At 37.4% G+C, this 25,729-nt stretch overlaps 1 protein-coding gene across 6 annotated transcripts in view; it reads right to left on the bottom strand.

The window, feature by feature from the left end:
- AGL (amylo-alpha-1, 6-glucosidase, 4-alpha-glucanotransferase) overlaps window positions 1–24,748 on the bottom strand; it is a 75,783-nt gene extending 51,035 nt beyond the window's left edge. Inside the window, exons 1-7 of one of the 6 annotated variants that reach the window (XM_067040403.1) lie at window positions 24,678–24,748; window positions 23,644–23,793; window positions 11,745–11,955; window positions 10,812–10,978; window positions 9,176–9,379; window positions 2,114–2,295; window positions 1,838–1,949 (exon numbers count right to left, since the gene is read on the bottom strand). In XM_067040403.1, the coding sequence (XP_066896504.1) occupies window positions 1,838–1,949; window positions 2,114–2,295; window positions 9,176–9,379; window positions 10,812–10,978; window positions 11,745–11,955; window positions 23,644–23,725 (958 nt within the window). In that variant the 5' untranslated portion in view covers window positions 23,726–23,793; window positions 24,678–24,748. Of the gene's footprint in view, window positions 1–1,837; window positions 1,950–2,113; window positions 2,296–9,175; window positions 9,380–10,811; window positions 10,979–11,744; window positions 11,956–23,643; window positions 23,794–23,869; window positions 24,146–24,331 lie in introns of those variants that run through there. The other 5 variants (XM_067040407.1, XM_067040388.1, XM_067040395.1 and 2 more) reach the window with 5 other exon arrangements.
- Window positions 24,749–25,729: the final 981 nt, after the last annotated feature.

Below are 25,729 nucleotides of genomic sequence, written 5' to 3'. Positions count from 1 at the left end.
AGGATATATTTGAGGCCACTATAATAAGGAATCACAAAGAATAATAAGTCAATATGAAAAAGACAAACAACCCAGTAGAAAAATAGGGAAAGAACATTAACAGGGAATTAATGGAAGAACTATAAATGGCTAATTACATGTGAAAAGATATTTCACTAACAAGCAAAGAAATGTAAATTAAAATAATGAATATTTTCTCTTATTGACAAAGATTATAAAGATTAATGGTATCTAACGTTGCTGATGGTATAGTTAGTGATAATGTAAACTGGTACAACTTGTGTTAAAAAGCAATGTGACAATATCTATCATAAATTTATCATGAAATCAGTATACCATTTGACCCATGAATTCTATGTCTAACAATTTGTCCTACAGATTTACTCACATAGCAAGTAAAGATAACATGTACAAGGATATATTTTCTATAGTACTACTTATAAGAATATAAATTCTCCTAGGGCAAGGGCTTGCTACTATGTTCACCATTGAATCCTCATGCCTGGAAGAGTGCCTTTAACATAACAGTTGATTCAATAAATACGTATTGAATGAATGAGAAATGAACTTCAAATAATCTATGTAAAAGGCTAAAGAAATTCAAGTACTTTAAAACAGTGTATTCTATCTAGAGGTTAAAAGAAATAATTAGCTGTAATAAGATCATGCTGTCAACTAAAATAACAAGCTGTTAAACAGTCCATATGCTATAGTTTTACTTGTGTGTGTATAAAATAGATATAAACATAAAACTTATGAATATAATTTTTATATATCTAATTAGATAAAATTGGAATTTCTTTCAAAAAGAGTCTGAAAAGAAACACAACTATTAACTGATAGTTCCTTCTAGTAAGTAGGTTTTGGGGGAGAGGAACTCACACATTCCATTTATTATATTTTTGCACATTATTGCAAATAAATAATACAGCTTATAAACATCAGAGGGAAGGGAAGATGGAGGCTCTTCAGTAAAATAAAACACGAAGGAAAGTTAATATAAAAAATTCATATATTAAGATGTTACACAATTGTGAAAGTTGTGAGAGTAAATCTGACCCTAAGCTTCCTGGGCCTCAGGTCATACTGATTTCTACTTTGAAGGCAGTACTTCTGGGCCCTACGCAACCTCTAGTTTCTGGATGAGGAAGAGGATTTCTAGCCATCAAAGATCCTTGCTGTTAGGTTGTCCTATACTAATTGTAGATAAATTCTTTATAGTTTTTCTAATTTGCCTCCTAAAAACCCTAATTTCTCTTTCAGCACTTTTTTTCTATCCTACTTTGTCAGGGACACAATGATTAACTTCTTAAGGTTAATTATGTCCTTAACTGAAGATCTGTTTCTTTATCTTTGCTACTGGCTAGTACCTGAGTCAGTCTCACTAGTGGTTAGGTAGCCTTAATGGTAGGCACCATCAGCTAGAAGCCCTTCTACCTCAGTTAAGATTCCTACGTTAGCCAACAGAAGACTTACATCTCTCAGTTTCAAAGCCTGTTTTGAGTCTTTGGCAGCTGAAAACTGCTCTATTTACCTTCCATTCATGCATTTAACAAATACATATTGAGCTTTATGGTATTCTGAGCATTGTGCTAAGGAATCAATGTAATAAACAGTCACCAAGGGAAATAATTATGTATTATGATATGCCCTTTAGATAGCTCTGCTAACTCTAAGATAGCTTCCAGAATCATAGTTTTAGAGCATCAAAAACAATACAAATATCATATAATAATAACAGATTTAATAATGTGTTAACCAAGAGAAGAGTTATCGCTTCAAGAGTAATACTAAATTTCTTAAAATCGATAAAAACATTCTAGTGTATATACTGTACCTTGTGTAAGAAGTCCTCTAAATTGCTCAACTGCTTTGTCAACATCTACTTGGAAAAATTCCCAGAGATGGATCTTCGGGAAAATATCCTCCCAAATTATTTTTCGAATGCACTGCAAAATATCAATAGTTAAAATATACACATTTAAAATCTTTTTACTAAACATTATTCAGCATATTAAAAGACAGGTTCTAAATGATTTTCAACCACACATTTACTTTACACTTTAGAAATTCTGCTATTGTTTTAGTGTGGTATTCCTCTATACATACTGACATTCATTTGATGATCATTTTCAATCAAAGCAGCTACTCCTCTTTCTTTGTATTTCTCTTCTGCAACGTCACAGGATAAATGCCAAAGTGCTCTGTCTAAGACCCAGGCAGGTTTTAAGTGTGGGGAATTCACAAGGTTATATGCACTTTCTGGATGTTCCTGGAGCCATCTACTTTTAGCAGCTTAAAGAAAAAGGAAACATAAAGGAATATCAGGTAGTTAAACTGAAATTAAATTTAAAGGTAAAATAAAATATCCACATCTATCACTCATTTTCTTATGTATTAGATATCAATATTTTATAATGACATTGTAGTATGAAAACAATTTTTTGGTTGTGGTATCCTATCATCTATTTCACCATACATTTTTCTTTTCTGTTGTAAGAGTTTTCAATTGATAGTAAATAGGTTCAACACATTTATTAATGCCATTGTATAAATTGTTTACTATTGCAGTGGGATTTAAGAAGGGTCTTGTCCTTGGCCTCTTCTGATGGTCCTTGGGTGAACTATATTTTGGAATCCTCCTTCTAAACCTAAAGGACATCTTTTCCTTTAAGGCAGACTGGGCTTTTGCCCTGACTTCAAGTTCTCTGGCCTCATTAAAGCAGAAAGTTACCTGTATCTTCAACTCTGGTTTAGGCTTTTCATTGTCTGGCTGTTAGGTTCTAGGGCAGAAGAGCCCCCTGACATTTACTTTCCCCAGGAGCTTCTCCTTTTTACTTCTGGTCTCCTGAGTGACAGGGCCCTCCTTTCGCCCCACCTAAGCTCTAGGTCTGTCTCTTACTTATCCTTAGAACGCAAAATGTCATTTATATCTTTTTCTCCTACATATGATGTATTCCTGTGGGTTTTTTTTTTCTTCTGAGGTGGGAAGGTGAGATTCCTTCCTCTAGATCTTTAAATATGCCTGTATCTCCCCAAAGCTAAGAATACACACCTTATTTAAATGCAGTTCTTTCTCTATGTTCTGCAGGGTCTGTTAGTATCGAGACCAAACGTCTTGAATATCCAACCTGTATCTACCGCTTCCACTTTCTCCCCACACTCTCATTCCTTCTCCCACTACAATCTGCTTCTACAGCCAGTGTTCCACCGAGATTACTCCAGACTCCTAATCATGAAGTTTAGTGTTACTTTCTCATTTTCTTTTTTTTTTTTTTTTGCAGTACGCGGGCCTCTCACTGTTGTGGCTTCTCCTGTTGCGGAGCACAGGCTCCGGACGCGCAGGCCCAGCGGCCATGGCTCACGGGCCCAGCCGCTCCACGACATGTGGGATCTTCCTGGACCGGGGCACGAACCTGTGTCCCCTGCATCAGCAGGCTGACTCTCAACCACTGCACCACTAGGGAAGCCCTACTTTCTCATTTTCATCACTTTCAAGCTCTGCAACATTTGTCATTACTGATTAGTCCTTCCTTGATTTACAAAAGGTGTCATTATCTTGGTTGCCTTAAATTGTTGCTTCTCTCTTTTGTGCCCTCTCTTTTCCTTCTCATCTCCCCTAAACCCTGGAGGGCGGTTCGCTACATTTTAGTCCTTCTCTTTCCTTGAACATGCCCTTCCTCATCACACCCACTCTTCTCAGTACATCTCTCAAACTGGCCCAGACTCCAGCTGAGGCCCAGGCACATCTGCCCAAGCATGTGATGATAGCACTGCCTGGGGACAGCAAGTTAACTCAAAATCCATTCATAGGTCCACATATATCTACACTGAAAGTGTCATATATCCCAGGCACTGTTCTGAGAGCTAGATATTCTGTAGCAAATAAGGGAGCAAGGTTCAGGTGCTCATGGAGCCTGCATTCTAGAAAGGGTTTTTTTGTTTGTTTTTGTTTTTAATTTTGCTTAGACAATCCTGATGGAAGAAAACTCAGTTCTCTCATAGGCAACCTCTTTGTATAGTTAATCTTGAAAGGTTCATAAGATATATTGTTTCAATAAAACTGATAAAAGTGAGGCTGAGAAACTGCTAAAAAATATATACTCAAAGAACAAGGGTATAGCTTGTATCTTATTACCCATTTGTATCAGTAAGTTCAGAATCCGAATCAGGAGTTTTGTAAGGTATTTCAAGCGTTTACAACATTGCAGATAATTTGTTTTAATTTATTAATAAACAAATAAAAGCTAGACACATTTTGCTTCACCTTTAAAATGGACTGATGCCCTGTAAATTCATGCTCAGGAGTGGTTAATGTACATGAAAGTAGTAACAATTATTCAATACCTACCATATGCCAGGAACTGTTAAGTGCATTAATTTATTAACCCTCATGCCCTTCCAAATGATACAGGACATACTATTATGTTCCTTTGACCGATGAGAGACTGAGACAAGTATCTCAGCAAAAGTCACACAGCCAGGAAAAGAACTGGGCAAGTCTCTTCAGAATCTTCAGTCTAACCATTTTGCTCTATGGCTGAGATGAATGTGGTCATGCCTTGTTCACTCAGCTGAGAACCGTTACAGTCCTTACAGAGTTTTAAAATCATTATTATTTTTAGTTTCACTTATATGATAAATCATTTAGTAAGTCATTGATTGGCTTAGTATTTATTTAATAGACAAAATACAAGAAGCAGAGATGTTGTAATAAAAGTTAAATTGATAATTCTCCAAATTTGAATCAAGATAGTTTTCCCAAGATTTATCATCATAGTCATTGAAATTCAAGATTATATAAGAGAAAAAGGTCATGATAATTATATCCAATTTGGATTTTCGTTTATTAAGAGTAAATACTAAGGCAACCCCAACTTTTTACATGGTAAAATCCTGAAACTTTGTTTCTTATCTCAATTTATGAAACAAAATCAAGTATAAAATGAAAGAATTCTAAACATTAGGTAATAAAAGTATTTTTTCTCATTCTATATGAAAGAGGAGTTAAACTCCAAACTATGTCTTAATACATATCAAAATTAAAAATGAAAGATGGACTTCCAGAGTAGCACAGTAAAGAAAGACTCTGGTAATTGTCCTAAGTGCATCTGGCACATGGAGAAACATTTATTCAAGAAAACCTACTCATTCTTAGTAAGAATAGCAATCGTCTGTGGCATTTGAACCACAACTTGCTCCCTTATCCCACCCGACCAACCATGTGTTATGGAAGCTCTACCCCAGTGCTCTACTCCAGGCAGGTGTGGCCAAGATGGGAGATGCCCTCTCCCCTTACCTCCCAGTCTGGGGTTAGTTTCATTCTGGGAGAGGCAGGCACACCGAGTGAACAATGAAGTACGCTCTGACCCAGGGTGACTTCTAGGAAGCCAGCCTTAAAAAGAAATCCCATTCACCTCTGGCAGTCCGGAAGACCTTGTGTATGCCCAAGGCTGAGCCATCTCCGCAGCAGTCAGAGAGGGAACTCCTAAACTAACCAGTTCAGGTTTATCTTTGTCCATCCTTTTACTGTCAACCTACCTGTATCTTTGAATGTAAAGTGTGTGGCATGTAGACAGCATATATCTGGATCTTGTTTTTTTTATTTATTTTTAAATTGACTCTGATAATCTCTGCCTTTCAAGACATTACTTTCAAGATTCCCTAAATCTTTGGCTTTCAAAATTTTTACTATGATGTGTCTGAGTGTAGCTCTCTTTTGTTTATGTTATCTGGAGGTCCCTGAGTTTTAGGATGTGTAAATTAATGTTGGAGGTTGGGAGGTTTTCAGCCATTATTTCTTCAAGTATTTTTTTCCATTCTTTCCTCTCCTTCTGGTGTTTCCATGTCCCACATTTCACTGAAACTGTTCATTTTTATTTTTTTTTCTCTCTGTTCTTTAGATTGCATAGTCACTGTTCACTAACGCTTTCTTCTTTCAACTCAAACATACTGCTGAACAGCTCTAGTGAAATTTCTCATTTTGGTTATTTACTTTTCAACTCCAGAATTCTCATTTGGCTCTTTTTAAAAATTTCTATCTATTTATGATATTCCCTCTTTGATGGGCTATCATCATAATATCTTCTTTTACAGCTTTAATTTGGTTTCCTTTAATTCTTCAAATACATTTATAATACTTGCTTTAAAGTCTATTTCAAGTTTGACATCTAGGACTTCTCAAAGGTGATTTCTGTTGCCTGTTTTTTTCTTGCATAAGGGCCACACTTAGCTGTTTCTTTACATGTCTCAATTTTTGGTTGAGTATTGGTGATTTAGATAATATATTGTAGCAATTCTGGATACTGATCCCATCCCCTCCAGGTCTTTTTTGGTTGCTGGTTTGTGACTTGCCTGGACTATTTTAGGGAAGTCTATTTCCCCCACAGTGTGCAGACTCTGATGTTGTGACTCAGAGGGTGCAGCCTTGGCCATGGGTAGTCAGCCTGGGGTGATGGTAGTTTTTAGCAGCTCTCTTAAGTGTCTTTTTCCCTGAAATCTGTTAAGCTGTCTGCTTCTGTTGGTATCACACTCAGCTATTTCTCTCCTGAGCTGTTACTCAGGCTGACTGTGCTATTATTTTTGATAATATTCTGGAGCATAAATTGCACCGCAATATGATCCAATTAAATTTGGGTCCCTTGGCATGGGTAGTCTTTGAGGCCTGTCTTTGAGGCTTGTTCTGACCCCAAGAAGGCTCTTGTTAGCTGTCTCTTTCCCTGGTTCTCTCTGTTAGACCAGTAGCTGGCCTATGGTTTAGCATGTTGCTCTCATGAAGATACCAGCCTCCTTTGGATTGTTTACCACCAAAGTCTCCATTGTTTTCAACAGTGCTCACAGGCTTGAACTTTCCCATGCCATGTACCAAATAAAGTCAGTTCCATTCTTACTCTGTTCTTACTGCACATCTCTTCCCAGGGGCAGAACACCCATGTCACTGCTCCACCAGTGGTGGCAGGGATAGGAGCCTCTGGTTTTCTTGGCTTTCCTCTCCAGGAACCCCGATCCCACAAGCAAGCTGGGGCAAGGGTCCAGTATTCTTGACCTGCCATGCATGAAGTAGAACTTTCTCTCTCTGAGTGGGGGCTGGGTGGAGGAAGGGAGCCCCAGGCCTCTCATCTGCTCTTGCCTAGAATAGTTTCCGTAACATAGTGCTGAAAGAGGGGAATGAGAAACGCTGGAAGCCTGCCCCTTTCAACCACAGCCCTAGACTGGGAGCCAGGGAGAAAGGGAGCCTGGTGTCCTTGGCAGCACCTGCTAGGAACAGACCTATCATCACTCTGACTGCGGAAGGGTAGGGAGGGAGGAGCAGGTTGTGGTTCAAATGTCACAGACTCTCACTATTCTTTCTGAGGTTTAGTACATATTCTTGAATAAATGTCTCTCCATAGGCTGAATGCCCTTAGGACAATTTTCAGAGACTTTAGTTTCTTAAAAATAATTTTCATCAGTTATAGCTGTTTTGCAGGGTAGAGGGTCTGTGAAACCCTTAACAGTGCCATTCTGGAAGTTGACTTTCCCTGGATAGTAACTTTTTAATGAAAACCTATTTCATAGAAAGGATATCATGATACGCAACACTTTCCATGCAAGGTGGAAGCAACATTCACTTCTTTTATATTACACAGAATCTCTCAAGTGCTTTAGAAAATACAGTCTCTGACAGAGTCTGTGACTGTACTCCAAACCTTATACTCCCTTTGTTCCTTTAGTAACAGAACTCTCAAGGTTCAGTGACAGACATGGCTGACAAACAAAATACTACACTGCAAGCTCCTTTATAGCTAGGTGTGACAAGAGACAAAATCCTATCTGGTGCAATGTGAGCAGAAGGGATATATATACCAGATCATGCCCTTAAAAGACATACTTCCCTTTCCTCATTGCCACTGGGTAGAGGTGATATAAGGAACTGGAGGGGCCATATTTGATTAAGAGATGGAAGAAAAGTGCTGGAGACGGCAGAGCAGCATGAGAGAAAGAACTTAGTTCCCTATCATGGGTTGGCTACCACACCAGTCTTGGAATGCCTACTTAATCTTTTATAAGAAATAAGTATAATTTAAATCTTAAGTCACTATATTTTTGTCTTTTTGTTACAGCTGCCTAAGCCATATCATAATTCGTATGCTGCCATTATGTGGCTTGATAAATTTGATGTGAATAGTATTAAAGATGTCAAAGTAGTTATCAATAACATCAAATTTTCAAGCGAAGAATAGTGAATTCTTAGACATTAGGCAGTTTTCACTGTGGACCCTGATGCTTAGTTTCCAGGTGCATGCAGAAACAACAAATTTTAGAATGTTCCTATTTCTTTGCCTAACTTTGATTGCTTATTATTATCATTAGAGATTATTATCTATATTGATGAACCAAATCTTTGAGTTTTTGAACACCTTCATGGTTCCTATGGTTACTCGGAAAACAGTTTTATGACACACACACCAGAGATTTTTGTCGATGTTGTTAAATTTTTTGTACCACCTGGAATTCCTGTTGTTTACATATGTAAATCAGTGGTTTCCTGACTTTTCTACATCATGGCAAACAGAAAAGAGCCTCTGCAAGGTACACTGGGTTAAACTGAAAGCTGATCAGGGCCAGAGGCTTCTCCAGACCCCGTTACACTGATAGTTGATGGAAGCAGTCATTTCCTGAGGATCAGCATCTGGAAACCTCTGATACATTTTTATAGAATTGTTTACTGGTAAGAAATCCAAAACAAGTTAACTTTAGTAATATCTTTTAACATGTAAAAGATATAATTTTCAAATTTAAGTTCTAAGAATTTACCAATAATTTTCTCTTCAAATAACACCATTCAGTTTTTTCAAATATATGCTATAGTACCAGAGCTATGGCTATATAGGATTCATTAGTTGGTCTGTAAAGTATTAATACTATAAATTGAAATATGTGGTCTTTTCTATGATCACACTCCTGTTTTAATAATCATCACATGTAAAATACTTACATATTGATTATATCTTCAACTAACACTGTTTTCTTTGAAAGAAAAAGTTGGTACTGTATAAAGTGATTTTTAAATTGAAGGACACCTAATCATCACTTGTGTTTTTAAAATTTATGTTATATAAAACAGCAAGGAATGAAATAATTAGAATATAATATTCTCATTAAAATTAATAGAAGTAGTTAATGAAGCTCATACCAGTATGATTGTAGACAACATCAGTAATACAAAGAATATTCCATTCCTTTTTCAATTTTTCCACTAGCTGTCCAACATCAGTCCAGGTGTACTTTTTATTAGGTCTTGAAAAATCAGGATTTAATTCTAACTGATCAGCAAGGGAATAGCATGACCTAGATAGTCCAAGAGTCTGCAATGGGGTAAAATGAATCATGTTGTAGCCTGCAACACAAGAAAATAAACAAAGACCACTATAAGAAAAAATATACCTAAAACTAAGCAAAATGTAAGGTTAAACTTCCAAAAGTAATTCTAAATGGCAAGGCAACCATGCTATCAGAGAAGGGGTTAAAGACTTGGGTTTAAATCCTAGCTATACCACAAGTGACTTCAAGCAAGTCTACTTAAATCTTTCAGGATTATCAGTGTCCTCATATGCAAGGTAGGGATAATGAGATGATGTATTTGAAAAAAATCACACACAATGCCTAGTTACTATTAGGGGTTCAATTTATATTTCTTGAATTGATATATTTATATGTAGAAAATATATCCTATGCAAGTATATCAGTACATCTTTCTCCTAGTTTTAATGTTCCATAATACTCGTATTCTGTTTTAGTTACGTCAGTGAATTTCTCATTTCTTTCTTCACTCTATGTTCAAGTCGAAAGTAGAAAATGACCATTACCCTTTACTTAAGAGTAAAATACACCTTAAGTTTCATTTTACTCTTGGTATGTATGGCAGCACATGACTTCCACATGGAAGACCATTAATCAAGGCTTGTTGAATTAAAATTATATATAACGATAATATATTTTATTTGTTTATTTATGGCTACGTTGGGTCTTCATTGCTGTGTGAGGGCTTTCCTTAGTTGCGGCGAGCGGGGGCTGCTCTTCATTGCAGTGCGAGGGATTCTCATTGTGGTGGCTTCTCTTGTTGAGGAGCACAGGCTTCAGTAGTTGTGGCACGCGGGCTCAGTAGTTGTGGCTCACGGGCTCTAGGGCGCAGGCTCAGTAGTTGTGGTGCAGGGGCTTAGTTGCTGCACAGCATGTGGCATCTTCCTGGACCAGGGCACAAACCCATGTCCCCTGCATTGGCAGGTGGATTCTTAACCACTGTGCCACCAGGGAAGTCCATGATAATATATTTTCCAACACATTCTGGTAGCTTACTAATTTTTATATGTCAAAGTAAAGTCTTAGAAACAATAATAATCTTATTTTATCATAGAGTTCCTTAATTTATTCAGTTGAACCATAAAATTTGCCATTTTTGTAGGTTAAAAATGGTCAAGAAGCAACAATTTCATACAATTCTATTTATGTTACTAAATGTACTAAGGAATGAAATTAAAAGAATTAAAGCCTTTGAAATCTGTATCACAGAAGATCATTACATTTATTTTAAAGAAAAGGGGCTTCCCTGGTGGCACAGTAGTTGAGAGTCCGCCTGCCAATGCAGGGGACACAGGTTCGTGCCCCGGTCCGGGAAGATCCCACATGCCGCGGAGCAGCTAGGCCCGTGAGCCATGGCCGCTGAGCCTGTGCGTCCGGAGCCTGTGCTCCGCAACGGGAGAGGCCACAACAGTGAGAGGCCCATGTACCGCAAAAAAACAAAAGAAGAAAAGGAAGAAAGCTGACATTACCTGATTCTTTTGCAACCCTAAGTCTGCTTTCCCATTCATCCAAGGGTCCCATACACTTGGCTAAAAATGTCTGGAGAGTAACACAGTCCAACGGTAAAACATGATCATCAGCACCAACACGTAAAATAGGGTCCACAACTATGTAACCTCCACCGCTTTTCTCATTTCTAAGGAAAAAACAAAACAAAAACGTCTCAATTAATGATAGGAAAAATAATTCTCATCTAATAGTCTGACTCTAATTGGAAAGTAAATTGTCCCATTTAAAAATATATTTCTAAGCATATAAAATCATTTAAAAAGTTGCAATAGAATAGAAAAGCCATGTTTTATCCTTTTCCAATCTTTACTTAATGACATAATACAATATATACATATATATCTAATAATATTGTTTTAAGGAAAAATAAGTGTACTAAGATCAGTAATAACAAGGGCACTTAAGTAAATAGCATCCTATAATCAGGTTGCATGAAAAGACTACAGTATTTATGCCATTACTTTATAATAGTAATACTTTGAATATGTAATGAGGCTTACAATTACTTCCTAGAAACTGAAGGATCATATTCTATTTGCATCTCAGGAAAGCCCTGTAAAAATTGCACTGCCATGGTTCATACGGTAACTTTTTACAAGTTAGATAACTTCAAGTTATAGAATAAATTAACTTTTTTTTTTTTTTTTTTTTTTTTTTTTTTTTTTCGTTATGCGGGCCTCTCACTGTTGTGGCCTCTCCCGTTGCGGAGCACAGGCTCCGGACGCACAGGCTCAGCGGCCATGGCTCACGGGCTTAGTTGCTCCGCGGCATGTGGGATCTTCCCGGACCAGGGCACGAACCCGTGTCTCCTGCATCGGCAGGCGGATTCTCAACCACTGCGCCACCAGGGAAGCCCTAACTTCTTTTTTTCACATACAGAACACCTGACTTACCCTTGAAGGAAGTAATACTGAAATGATCCAGCTTGTTGAAGATTAAGTTTACAGTACTTATCAGAATCATCTTCTCTTTCTGTTGGATTTTCCCATTCCAGGGAACGGAATTTTTCTCGATTAAATGCTTCTCCAGGAAATGGGTAATTTGTATACACAGTAACTGCTTTTCCCTGTAAAGTTGGGCCTAATCGGAACTGTAGTTCAAACCCTAAACAAAAAGCACATTTTAATAAACTCATTGCAGGACTTAAGTTACCACATTATAAAGATATTTTATTTAAAGTATTATACAACAATGATTTCTCAACTATGTTTAAAAGAACTCCAAATATTTAATGCTGTTCTGGAACCACTTTGCATTTCAATTTAGCTTAATTTTGTATTTTAACATACAGTATACACCATAGAACTGTCTGCTCTGTACTGTCCCTCTCTTCTCCTGGAAACTGATTCCTAGTTGCATGGCTACTTTGGGATATGCAAGTTCTTACATGATTCCATTCCCCACAATTACCTCCGTTCCACTTCCTGAACTGCTCAGAGGTGGGCATCTAACTAGAGACTTTCGCTGGTGTTTTTAAAACTGCAGCAGAGAAAGTGAGTTTCTCTGTGGTATCAGAGTCTGTGATAGTACGTAAAAGTTGGGAGGTATCATGGGACACTATCTTACCAGATAGAGCAAGCCAGTCTTCCCTGGGAGAAGTCAACCTCTAGAGAGGCAGAATTCAGATTTCTAACAGTTCTAGAGCCATTTGAGCCCCTGATCCAGTTGTCCCTGATGTCTGCTCAACTCCAGAGATGTGGTAATAGAGGGTTAACAAGTGGCTGTGTGGAGCTGAGTGGGACGGGGGTAGGAGAGGTGAGGAACCCTGATTTGCAGTGTTTGCTGACTTCTGGAGGAAACAAGTCTCATCATGGTCCATCTCAAGCTACAGACATGGCATCACTGAACGTGGAACTGGGAAGAGATATGTATGATCAGCTCTTGTGAGACAACGCCAGCAACTCCAGCATGCTACTGCCTCTAAACCTACTCTTCATTGTTTACTTACTCAAGCCTTTCTTGGAATTCTGAAAGCCAAAACGTTCTCACTTTTGCCTTAGTTAGGATAATTCTTTTAAAATATATCTGAGATTTCTGTACTGTATTACAAGTATTTTGCCCTAAGAGGAAAAAAAGTTAACACATTACAGTTATAACTTTACTATGAAAGAAAAATTTTTATTGGTTCAAGGCCGACTTTAAACGTTGATTATAATTGTTAGGATGTAAAAATTCTGACTATATTAAAGTCTATTAGAAATTCAGGCATATATATTTTAAACATGGGTGTAACATTTTAATTAATGATGGGCAATAATAACTGATGAAGGCAGGGAAATTTAGTTCTGCTGGTTATAATCTTTAAGCTTAAGGAACTTTTTAAGAAGAAAGAAGTACAGTAATATTTATACTTTTAATAATTTATTAAACATCCAACAAAGTAATAAAAAATGATGCACTGAGCACATATGATGTAATAAGGAACAAAAAAGACAATGATCTCTGCTCTTGTGAAGCTTGAGTTCTAATGGGGGAAGGCAGCCATTAAACAATGGACATGACAGATAAATAAGAAAAAGTAGTATGTCAGAAAGGGATAAATGCTAAGGGACAAAAGTCAGAGCAGTGTAAGAAAAAGGAAAGGAGTGACGGTGAGGAGACGGTAGCAACTTTAAATAGGATGGTTATTGAGAAGTTGAAGGGAGTGAGAAAAGTGAGAGAGTTAGCCTCATGGCTCACCATGGCCATGGAGAGAAAGTGCTGACCAAGCACAGAACAGAGAGCACAAAGGACCTAGGATGGAAGCATGCCTGGTGGTTCCAGAAATAACAAGAAGGTCAGCATGGCTACATTGGAATAAGCTGTGGGAGGAATAGTAGGATATAAGCAAAGAAAGGTAACAGGGGAGCCAGATCATGCAGAGCCTTAAAGGTCATTGTAAGTATTTTGGCTTCTTCACTAACTGAAATGAGCCAGTGAACATTTTTAAGCAGGAGTGACATGACCTATCTTGTGTGTTAAAAATATCCTTCTGAAGATGTCTGCTTCTGATCATAATGGAGTCACTGGTACTGGACTTGCCTTCTGATGAAAAACTAAAAGAACTACATGAGACAACTGTTCTAAAAAACAGGTAGAGAGGACTGTGATGCCTGAGAGAAGGATGATTTCTATGAACCTTCTAGTTATCAGACTAGGGGACCTTTTTGGACTGTGACACTGGGAGCAGGAACAGTAATTAATCTCACTGAGTTGAGGAGACAGAGATTAGAGTTTCAGAGGGTGAAGAGACTACAATTTTCAGGGCAGAGTATGACAAGAAGGGAGCTATGCAGAGACAGAGCTCCAGGAATTTACCTACAGTCATCTTGAGTCTGCCTGAATACTAAATTGTACATGAGTAGGGTCTGACTACATAAGGCTGGGAAAAGAACAACTAGTGGGAGATGTAAATTGAACAATTCTCAGAGCTCACTCAGGCCTGGGATACATTACAATTTTTAAGCAGCCAGAGTTAAGAGACCTTGCTGAACATCTGTTGTATTCAAGAGAGTCATGTCTTAAGTAATAGGGTTAAGTAGCCCTGGAGTAAAAATTACTATAAACCTATCCTATCAAAGCTTAAAAACAAGCCTCAAAAGGATTAAGCTGATCCACAGATAATGTAAATGACTTCTAAAATAAAACTTATCACTCCTTTAAAGCAAGACAACAAAATCCAGAGATAAAAACAGAACATTCACAATGTCCAGCATCCAAGAAAAAACTGCTAAACAGAAAGAGGAGGTGAGGGAGTTGACCACACAGATATCTGGAATAGGGCATTCCACACAGAGGAAACAGAGACCTAAAGGACTGAGACTTCTGCTTCTGGCAAAGATGGAATAACAGGGATTAGATTTACCCCCCCTCCCTGAAGCTTAAAAGAAATAAACCACCACCACCAACCAAAAAAACAGATAAAACATATGAAATGATGATTTTTCAAGACCCTGACATCAGGCAACAAAAGTCAGTGATCCCTGAGAGATGGAAAGTAAACAAGATGAGCCCTACAATTGCCCCTGCCTACTTACTACCTTGAAAGAGTTTCCAGGTTGGGGCACAGGGAGAAGGAACCCAGGCAGACCTCAACTGACTTCCTGTGTTGAGGAGATGGAACTAAGAATCTGTGGAGATGAAGGCAGCTAGAGTTTTCAGATGAGAGTTGTGGATGAAGAGGAGAAAGCTGCACAGAGAACTCCAGAGATCTGCAAAAGGTCTCCCTTGAGTATTCAGAAGAGTAATGATCAGTGCATGTCTCTGAGAAAAATACCTGAGACCAGGAACACTGCTTGTTCTCACCAGCTAGACTGGGAGAAGTCATAATTCATGAGGCACTGGGTAGAAAGTTCAGAAGGATCTTGCTTCAGTAGTGCAGAATAATGAGCCTTGGAAAGGGCATAGTTCTAGATTGGCTTAACAAATCATAAAGTAAAACTCAAAAGACTATAATATTTCCAAGTAACTTCATTCCAGAACAAAGACCAAGAATACTTATAAGAATCCAAAAATACCCAGCACCCAACAAGGTAAAATTAATAATGTCTGGCATCCAAACAAAGATAATGAGACATATGAAGGAGGAAAGCAAAGCCCAAAACAAGGAGAATAATCAATCAATGAAAACGGACCCAGGAGTGATACAGATGTTCAACTAGTAGACAACAAAGGATTTCAGTTATCATAACTGCGTTCCATATGTTCAGAAAGTTAGGTCAAGACATGGAAAATATTAAAACAAAAGAAAAAGATCCAAATCAAACTTTTAGAGATTAAAACTACAATGTCTGAGATGACAAATACGGAGAATGGATTTAATGGATGGTGAGACATGGCAGAAAAAAAGATAAGTGAATTTCAAGACACAGGAATTGAAACTATGCAAAAAGAAACAGAGAGAAAAAAGAATCTAAAAATTTGAAAGAGCATCAGACAATTCAAGTGGCTTAACATAAAGAGTCCTCAAAGGAGAGAAGAAAGGAGACATAAATTATTTGAAGAAATAATGGGTAAAAAATTCTCAAATTTGGTGAAAACAACAAACTTACAGATCCAAGAAGTTCAACAAATCCCCCACACAATAAATATGAAGAAAATTACACCAAAGAACATCAAAATCAAATTGCTCAAAACCAGTGAAAATGAGAATATCTTATAAGCAGCCACAGGGGAAAAAAGACACAAGTATGTACAGAGGAACAAGGATAAGGATGACAGCAGATTTCTCATGGGAAACAATGCAAGCCAGAAGACAGTGGAGCAACATATTTTTTTTAACATCTTTATTGGAGTATAATTGCTTTACAATGGTGTGTTAGTTTCTGCTTTATAACAAAGTGAATCAGTTATACATATACATATATCCCCATATCTCTTCCCTCTTTTTTTTTTTTTTTGCGGTATGCGGGCCTCTCACTGTTGTGGCCTCTCCCGTTGCGGAGCACAGGCTCCGGACGCACAGGCCCAGTGGCCATGGCTCACGGGCTTAGTTGCTCCGTGGCATGTGGGATCTTCCCGGACCAGGGCACGAACCCGTGTCTCCTGCATCGGCAGGCGGATTCTCAACCACTGCGCCACCAGGGAAGCCCCTCTCTTCCCTCTTTCATCTCCCTCCCTCCCACGCTCCCTATCCCACCCCTCTAAGTGGTCACAAAGCACTGAGCTGATCTCCCTGTGCTATGCGGCTGCTTCCCACTAGCTACCTATTTTACATTTTGTAGTGTCTATATGTCCATGCCACTCTCTCACTTTGTCCCAGCTTACCCTTCCCCCTCCCCATATCCTCAATTCCATTCTCTAGTAGGTCTGCGTCTTTATTCCCGTCTTGCCCCTAGGTTCTTAATGACCTTTTTTTTTTTTTTTTTTTTTTAGATTCCATATATATGTGTTAGCATACAGTATTTGTTTTTTTCTTTCTGACTTACTTCACTCTGTATGAAAGACTTTAGGTCCATCCACCTCACTACAAATAACTCAATTTCATTTCTTTTTATGGCTGAGTAATATTCCATTGTATATATGTGCCACATCTTCTTTATACATTCATCTGTTGATGGACACTTAGGTGTGGAGCAACATCTTTAAAAGTACTGAAAGATTAAAACTGTCAGCCTAGAATTCTATACCTGGTGAAAATATCTTTCAAAAAAAAAGGTGATAAGAGCCAGGTTTTTCACTGTCAGAGAAAGATGTTACAAATAAGCAAGGGAGACAGCTACAATGAACCCTGCTGTGGTGATATGAATCAGAAATATGAGTATGAATGGCTATTTATTTATATATAAAGAATGTCAGTTTGGTTCAAGGCAAATCCTGAAATAGAGAACATGTAGATATATTTCAGTCATGTCTAAAATTGCTCTTTGATAGAAGTAAATCTTTCACAGTGATGTCTGACAGGTGGTAAATTCTACACCACAATATTAAACATTGGGTAAGATATTCTTTGTGAAGAAAAGATATCAGTATAAGACATTAAGAGAATGCTGGACTCTTCTAATTTATGCTAATCCAATTCAATACTTCTGTATTTGCCTGGAGAAGTATGAATGCTGTTTTATATACTGCAATACATATAACATGAGGGAATGGAAGTTCTAGGCATTCCTGGAAAAACTTATAATTTAGTGATAAGTTCTGCTAACCATATTCCTGGATTGGACCAAAATATGGATATAAATTTATTCACAGTAAATGGATTTAGCAAGCAAGAAACAAATGATTCAAATGTAGTTATTAAGTAACTTTGCAAAAATTGAGGGACTCATTTTTACTTCTTACTTTTACTATACAGTGAAACTAATAATTTTTCCAAGTAGCTACATGCACAAATTTTTCTATAAAGCAATTTGGCATAAACATACTAAGAATATTAATAAAGTTTAGATTTTTGGCTCAATAGTTTCATAAAGACATTTATTTTCTGAGGAATTAGCCGGTGATATAAACATAGATTATATTTAAGTATGTTCATCATAGTTTCATTTATTATAATTAAATAAATTCAAAACAAACTAAATATCTAATGATTGGGAATGATTAAATTATGGTACAAATTATGGCATTATGTAAGCAGGAATATTATAAAGTCACAATAAATCATATTATCAAGGGATATTTAATAACATGATTACTTTTACTGTTTTCTTATATTTTATGCATCTATATAGATCCTTTCAAATCCTTTCTAGAAAAAAGTATGACTGAAATGTGGCAGTAAGGAGGGAGGTGGAATTCACACACCATGACACTGTAAGCAGGTATCAAAATTGTTTAGATAGTATAAACCCAATTTTGTTTTGAAACAAAAAGCATAAATAAAAGACTTTTTATACCTTTTTATAATTTATAAAAAGGTATAAAATTGGGAAACATTTTTATATTAGAGCTATAATTATGAAGAGATAGACTGAGAAGTAATTGCCCAAAGAATTAAAATGTGAAGTTTTAATACTTAAGTGATTGTGAGAACCATAAATATTTATATTTGCCAGAATGATTAAATTTATTACAGAAGTAATGGTGTCATTTTGAACAGTACACATATCAGAGATTAGCCAACTGAGCGCAGCTAAATAACCTGTCCCTTGGTCAGCTTATATAAATATTGGGTTTTTTTTGCGGTATGCGGGCCTCTCACTGTTGTGGCCTCTCCTGTCGCAGAGCACAGGCTCCGGACGCGCAGGCTCAGCAACCATGGCTCATTGGCCCAGTCACTCCGCGGCATGTGGGATCCTCCTGGACCGGGGCATGAACCCGTGTCCCCTGCGTCGGCAGGTGGACTCTCAACCACTGCGACACCAGGGAAGCCCCAAATATTGTTTTTATAATTACACAAGGATTCAGAGAACTTGTAGAACAAAGGTTGAAACTCATCCAAAACCTCTAAAATAGTATTTGGATCAGTGGTCTACCTTCAGAAAAAAAATGACAACTAGTCTCCAAATACGAATATTTATTTATATAATATATGAATATGATAATTTAATAGATCATGTAATTTATAAAACACAAAAATAAGAATAAGATGTAAATAAAATAAACAATATTTTAAATAATTAATTTTATTTATTAATTAATGGAACAAATCTTTTGGCTCTCACTAAAAATTATATTGGTAATATCTGTCATGAAAGTAATGTGATTAAATAAATTTCATTAATTTTAAAAGTCTTAGTTTAATATTGTCTGATAAAGTAATTTAAAGATTCCAAGTCCTATTTATTTTGATACTTGATTTAATGGCCTCAGAGTTGAAAAAAAAATACAACACAAGATACCCAAATCCCAATGGATAAAGTTCTTGGTAGCTATGTTTACTAGTCCATGACCTTAACTTTTCAATTCCAGTCATCAATTATGTAAATATTTTGTTGAAATGTGCTAGTAAATATAAATATTTTCCTTGACATACATCAAGTGCTTTTATAAGCTAAAGAGAAGATGTCCCATTTTATATATTAAAGAGATGATCTGAAAACCAACTGAAATTCCTTATTTGGTAGATTTCAAACAGATTAGAAAACTTTGTTATCAACTTTTAAAACTTAGCAGATATTTATTTATACCAGTAAAATCATATGATGAAAGTGTTACTAAAAGTACTTATTCAAAATGCTCTCCCTGTAGTAAGGGTTGGCAAACTATACCCTCTTTCTGTAAATAAAGTTTTATTGGAACAGTCACACCATTTATTTATGTATTGTCTATGGCTGCTTTCATAGTACAATGGCAGAGTTGAGTAGCTGCAACAGAAAGCATATGGCCTGAAAAGCTGAAAATACTTGCTATCTGAACCTTTGCAGGAAAAAAATACGCTGAACCCTGCTCTACAACATCAATTTCCATCAAAAGCAGTTTACTTTCACACTAATGTTTACCTCAGAGTTAGATTGTGTTTATTTTTTCTGATAATATTTTCTAAGTATACTATAGAAAAAGCTGTGTGTCATTTCTGAAAAGGACAAAACTCAAACAGCAAATTTCAAACACTTTCTAACTCATCTTTAAGTTTGACAACCTCCTGAGGTAAAAAAGGCATGTACGGTTACACTACCTCTCATTGCAAAGTATTGTAAAGATGCTACCTACTATTTAAGATAATATAGCTTGTATATCTACTTAACCTGGTTTAGGTAAAAGTGTAATTCATGGCAACATAATGCAAGCAAACCAGTGGCAGTATGACTGTCAACCTCTTTTAGACCTATAACTTCCACTCTTTCCTCAGAATATATCTTTTTTGTTATTAACGCATCTGACGTACAAACTGAGAGCATCAATATCAATTCATATATTAGCAAAATATAATTACTTTAATTAAAAAAAATTTTTTTGGTAGTGTTGCACAGCTTGTGGGCTGTTAGTTCCCCGACGAGGGATCGAACCCAGGCCCTTGGCAGTGAGAACACAGAGTCCTAACCACTGGACCACCAGAGAATTCCCCTTAGTTGACTCTAAAAATCAAAAATAGATAGGTAGATACGTAGACAGAAAGAAAGAGAGAAAAGAAAGAGAAATAAATCCTATTCTTTCTATATTCCAATAGACAGGTCAGTGCATACCCCCAAGGGTGTGTGTATATATATATATATATAGCTACTCTGTAGACCTCTAATCCATATCCCTGAAACTAAAATTTTTATATACAGTAAATGAAACATCAGAATACCTAGAGTGTGTCAGCTTCCATAATTAATTGCTCGGTTTGCTAAAATTAGCTTAGCACAGCAGCATATGGTGTGGTTATCTTATTCCTCATACACCAGGAATACTTTACTCAGATTAGCCATTTCCCTCTTGCAGGCAATTAAACTGGCAAGATAAGTGATTAAACTATTACTATAAACTATTACTGTAAAAGTTTTTCTACCTCATTCCCTCCACTCAATCTATATAAACTTGACTCCTAATCAAGGAATCTTTATAAATATTTTCTTTTAAAAAAATAGAAATTGTAATTTGACCAACCTATATAAAAAATAGAAGAATTCCAGGTTTAGGGAATAATGATTTTATTCATTATTTGCCCCTAAATGAGATAGGAAATACAGGGACAGGTTATCATTTGGCTAGAAAAGATAATTATGTGGTCTCGCGCTTGTTAAATTAGAAGAGTCTATAGAGATATTAGCCTTGAAAATGCACAGGAATCATTTCTTAGGGAAAAGTGAAAAGGAAGGCAAAATGAATAAGGGCTTGGTGAAAGAACCAAAAATTGCCAGAGCTTTTCTTTATACCTAATTGGTCACCAAGTCTTATGAATTTTAAAATGTCTCATACTCTGTCCCTTTTTTTTCAACCCTGATGTAGTTAAACCAGACATGTTTTTAAAATAGCCTTCTCCATGATTTCTTGTCTCCAATGTCCCTTCTCTTCATCTTTCACAGTATAATTATCTTCTAAAATAATACAATGACATCATTACTGCACGAAAAAAGTTCGACATGTTCCCATTTATATAATTTGGATGAATTTACTGGCTTTAACCAGAGTTACAGTCACCATATTCTTATTTTATAAACCCCTTCAGAGTTCTCTCTTCAAATAGCTTGGCTAGTTTAAACTGGCACTTTAGTAATCAACCAGCAAGGATTTATTAGCTGTTGTACACTGCACTAGGTTTGTAATACTTTCTATCTTCACAGACCTTAAACTCCAGTTGGACACTATAAGCTTTTAGACACTGCTACATCGTTAAGCACTTAACTGTTCTATGCCCATTGAGTAATCAGAAATCAAGGAAAGGAGATAATAACAAATTAAGGAATAGCTTCATGGAGTAGGTGGAATTTTACCTGAAGGCTGAGAGGGAGGCAACACATAAAATGATAGTAAAGGGATTTAACAGATATAGAGGAATCTGACAGGAGTGGAGGTATAAGAACAGGCATGAGAAAAGCCACTGGGGAGGGAATTAACAAGTGAACTGGAAAGATAGAGGACACTAATAATGAGGAACAATGAGATAAAATCTTGGCTAAGGAAGGCAGATCATAGACATTATAGAATGTCCTGGAAGCCAGGCAGAGGTGTTTAAATTTGACCTTATAAACACCAATTAATAAAAAGAGAAGAGATAGCATAAGAAGATTATTTCAGCATCCATATTCAGGCATATGGAAGAGACAGGCAGGCAAGAGGAGACATCTGGAAAGAAATTATAGGGTTTAAAAAGAGACTTCAGTTAAAGAGAAAAAATCATCAAAGAATAGTATAAAGTTTCTAGCCTTGGAAACTATGAAAATGGGAAAGTAAACAGGGAAGCTGAGAAGTAAAGAACACTTGAGAATTGTGAGGAGATGGTTTTGGACATGTTAAATTTAAGCAAATCTGACTGGAGCTATCCTAAGGCTCTTCCATAGCATAATACTAAGATGAAGCCAAGAATCGATGGTGAGAATAGACAGGTATAGCGATCTAGCAATGCCTTATATCTATATAGGTCTTTAAAGCCATTTATTATTCATTTTGAGCCTCAAAACTCAGGAAAGTAGAAAAGCAGAAATTAATACCTTCATATCACAAATAAATTAATATTTAGAATTAATGTGACTTGCCCAAAGTCAAACAATTTGTTAGCAGCAGAGCCAGGAAAATTCTAGTTTCCTACTCTTGCCATTACACTCGCTTGCTTCCAAGAAGCAAGCAAAGCTCAAGGCCTTTCTTCCAAAAGGAGTCATCAGTATGGAGGCAACAGTTGAGGCCATGAGAATGTATACTTCTTTGAGGACAGGAGAACAGAAAAAGAAAGGATTCCTTGCAGATATACACAATTAAAATGTGGAAGAAAAAAAATGTGGAAGAAGAGAGCTCAGCAAAAGACACCACCAAGTTGACAGGAATACTTAAGAGTGTAGGAAAAAAAATTAAAACCAGAAAACTGCAGAGTCAGGAAAGCAAAAAATGGACTAAGTACTCAGTGATCTTAAATGCTGAAGTTGGAAGAAGATAAAGATTTGGCATGGAGGAAACACATTTGATGGACGAAATTTTTTAAAAAAATTTAGCTCTTGAGAAATTCAGGGAAAAAAAATTTCTCCAAAATGTTTACTACTATCAACATTCATTTGGTACAATAATAAAGGGGATTGTATTTTATTTTTCATACATTAAACTTCTATTTACTTCACAAGTTATATTAATATAAGTGAGTGTGAAATGTTTTTTTCAATGCTGAAAAATATAAAGTCTAAGAAAATAAAGCATCTATTTGATGTCTTATAGAAATATAACTTGATCATTTAAATCACAGCTCAAATATATTTCAACACAACCTGATCAGTTATTTCACTTTTTCAGCAAAAAAATATTTAAGCCTTTTTACCCTCTCCATAGTTGACAGGCTTTTGACAAACATAAATAATAGTTTACTTTTTGCTGTGATCTATTTTACTAATTCAAATGTCTGATAAAGGAAAAGAGCGAGAGCTATAAAAGAGCAAAACTACAGATATACCCAAAGTAAAATTACTTATGAAGCAATTTCCCAAGTTTTAATAGTAAATGCTAATGGAAATAATACGGTTAATTTTCCGATTATAAATGCAACTTCTGTCTTAAGTGGAAGTTAGAATGCAAAGTAAAGTGAACTATTTTATCCTCATTCTAACATGACAGATATAAATAAAACATTTTTCAACTAAAATCCACTTTCATTAGTGATATTTTTTAGAACACAGCAACGTCTTTGCACAAATCAGGTTTAGAAAGGTCCTTGGAAATGATGTCTAAAAGATAAAAGAAATTTTAACATGACTATCAATTAAAAATGTAAAAGACACAGAGCTAATCAAATGACTTACTACTGACCTTGTTCAAGTCTGAAGAGGGTCTTTTCCAGCTTTTCCATTTCGTTCAGAAGTAAAATCCTAATCTGTTTACTGTGTCCCATTTTGGCTTCTAGAGGATTTGAAATCTTTCAGAAGAATGAAAAGAACTCCGAAATCGAATGAGGTACCCCTACGAAACAAAAAAGGAATCAAGATAAAGAAAATACCTGTATCTTAGATTCTCTAAGGCTCACAGCCACACTTACATGTTCAAAATGTGTTTTAACCCTAGCAGAGCAAAGAGGAAGAATGAATCTTATAAATAAGATAAGAAAAAGCAAATTGATAGTTGTTTCCTCCCTTCGAGCACAAGACCGAAGCAAAAAATAGTTTTAAAAAATGAAGTATTTTTACATAATCAATACGTTTTGGAAATCCTGGAGCTGGCTTGGTGGGGGGGATGGGGTAAAATTCCCAGTCCCAAGCCAACCGACTTCGAAGACTTCATATGGCACTTCTGCTTACAAGAGATTAGCCTGCTTAAAGATAACAGGTGGGAGATCTCCCCATTCCCAAATTCGGGTGGGAAGCCACCAATGGGGAGATGAGAACAGAGGGAAGCAGTTGTTGTCCCTATAATAGCTGCCGTGGACACAGAACATACAGACAGAGCTATAGATAGAAGGAACGCATTTCCCCGGGACGCCGGCGGCATTCCTAGCACTTACACCGAGAAAATTATACGTGCGGCTTCTGGGACACTGCAGGACCCGCGAATCTGGTGTTAAAACAGTCGGGGGAGGAGACGCAAAGGAAAGTTAAAGGGAAAAGGCAGGCTGCCCAGGCGCAGAAAGAAGCCGCCGACGAGGAGGGCCGGGCGCTGTGAAGGGCAAAGGGAGGGGCGGCGGCAGCCGAGACAGGGCCGAGGCCTCTGTGTGAGTGGCAGAAAGCTTTTCCGTGACTCCGTCTCGCGCCAGTCCCCGAGGAGACCCCCGATCCCCACGGGGCCTCGAGAGCACACAGCCGGGGTGGGAGCTGACAAGTCCCCTCGCCCACTTGCGGGAATCTCCGTACCTGCTCGTCCCAACCGCTAGTCTCGCGAGAGTCCGGTCGCGGGCTTCCCGGGTGTAGGAGGTGGCTGAGGAGCAGGCGGCGTGCTACCTTTTTTCTCGCCCGGAGGAAGGTGAGACGGCTGGGGTGTGTCTCTCCTTTCACAGTCTTCGAGCTCATGGTTGAACATTAAAATGCTGCGGTAGGGGGCTGCGAGCTAGGTTGACCCGCACCACAGGGTCGTTTTGTGGACCCGCTGAGTGGCGGGAGGCAAGCCTCCTGGCTTCCTGTGCCATTTCTACCATATTATGTTTTGTGTCTTCGTTTTGACTTTGTTACGTGGCCTAAGTTTTCTTGGCCTAAATTCCCTGAGCCTTGATTTCCCCGTGTCTAAAATGAGGGGCCTGGCTACAGTTTCAGACATTCCATCCTTCGCGTGTCCACATTTCTAGTCCTATCACAGAGCGGGCCCGTCTTCCTGAATACAGACAAGGAAGGACTAGGTGGGTGAAGTGTGGCCAGTCTGCGAACGACCAAGGGGCAAATACACGTGTGTTTACAACGTCTGGTTGCACCTAATATACACCGCGTAGGCTTGAAGATCGTCTGAGACTAAGAATCTATATTGGCTATAGCTGCACATATTTTAGGCCATTCAAGACATGGTGCAGATGCCTAAGGAGATTTTATGCCTGAGGGAAAAGGAAAGCTCATCTTTCAGGGCCGTTGGAGGGCACCTAGGGATCATGAGAAAATGGACAAAAGGTCTGGAGTGTGGAGAAGAATCTTACTTTCTTTATTGTGGAATTACTGTAGGTCCAAGAAGAATAATGGGTTAAAAACTAAAGATACTGAAATATTTGCTTGTTTCAGTAGTTTTCTGAGAATGGCTAGGTGCAAATGGTCCAGAACTGAGTCTGAAAACCCACAGCTCGTTTATTCATTCAACTGACATTTATTGAGCACCTACAATTTGCCAGGCACATAGGTGCTGGGAATGCGGCAATGAAACAAAGTCATTGCCCTCATGGAACTCCTACATGTGATTGGTAGCAGACAGATAAATTAAATAAGTA

Source organism: Kogia breviceps, chromosome 1 (genome assembly GCF_026419965.1).
Source record: "Kogia breviceps isolate mKogBre1 chromosome 1, mKogBre1 haplotype 1, whole genome shotgun sequence".
Classification (NCBI taxonomy): domain Eukaryota; kingdom Metazoa; phylum Chordata; class Mammalia; order Artiodactyla; family Physeteridae; genus Kogia; species Kogia breviceps.
This window is presented reverse-complemented; position numbering and strand designations above follow the sequence as displayed.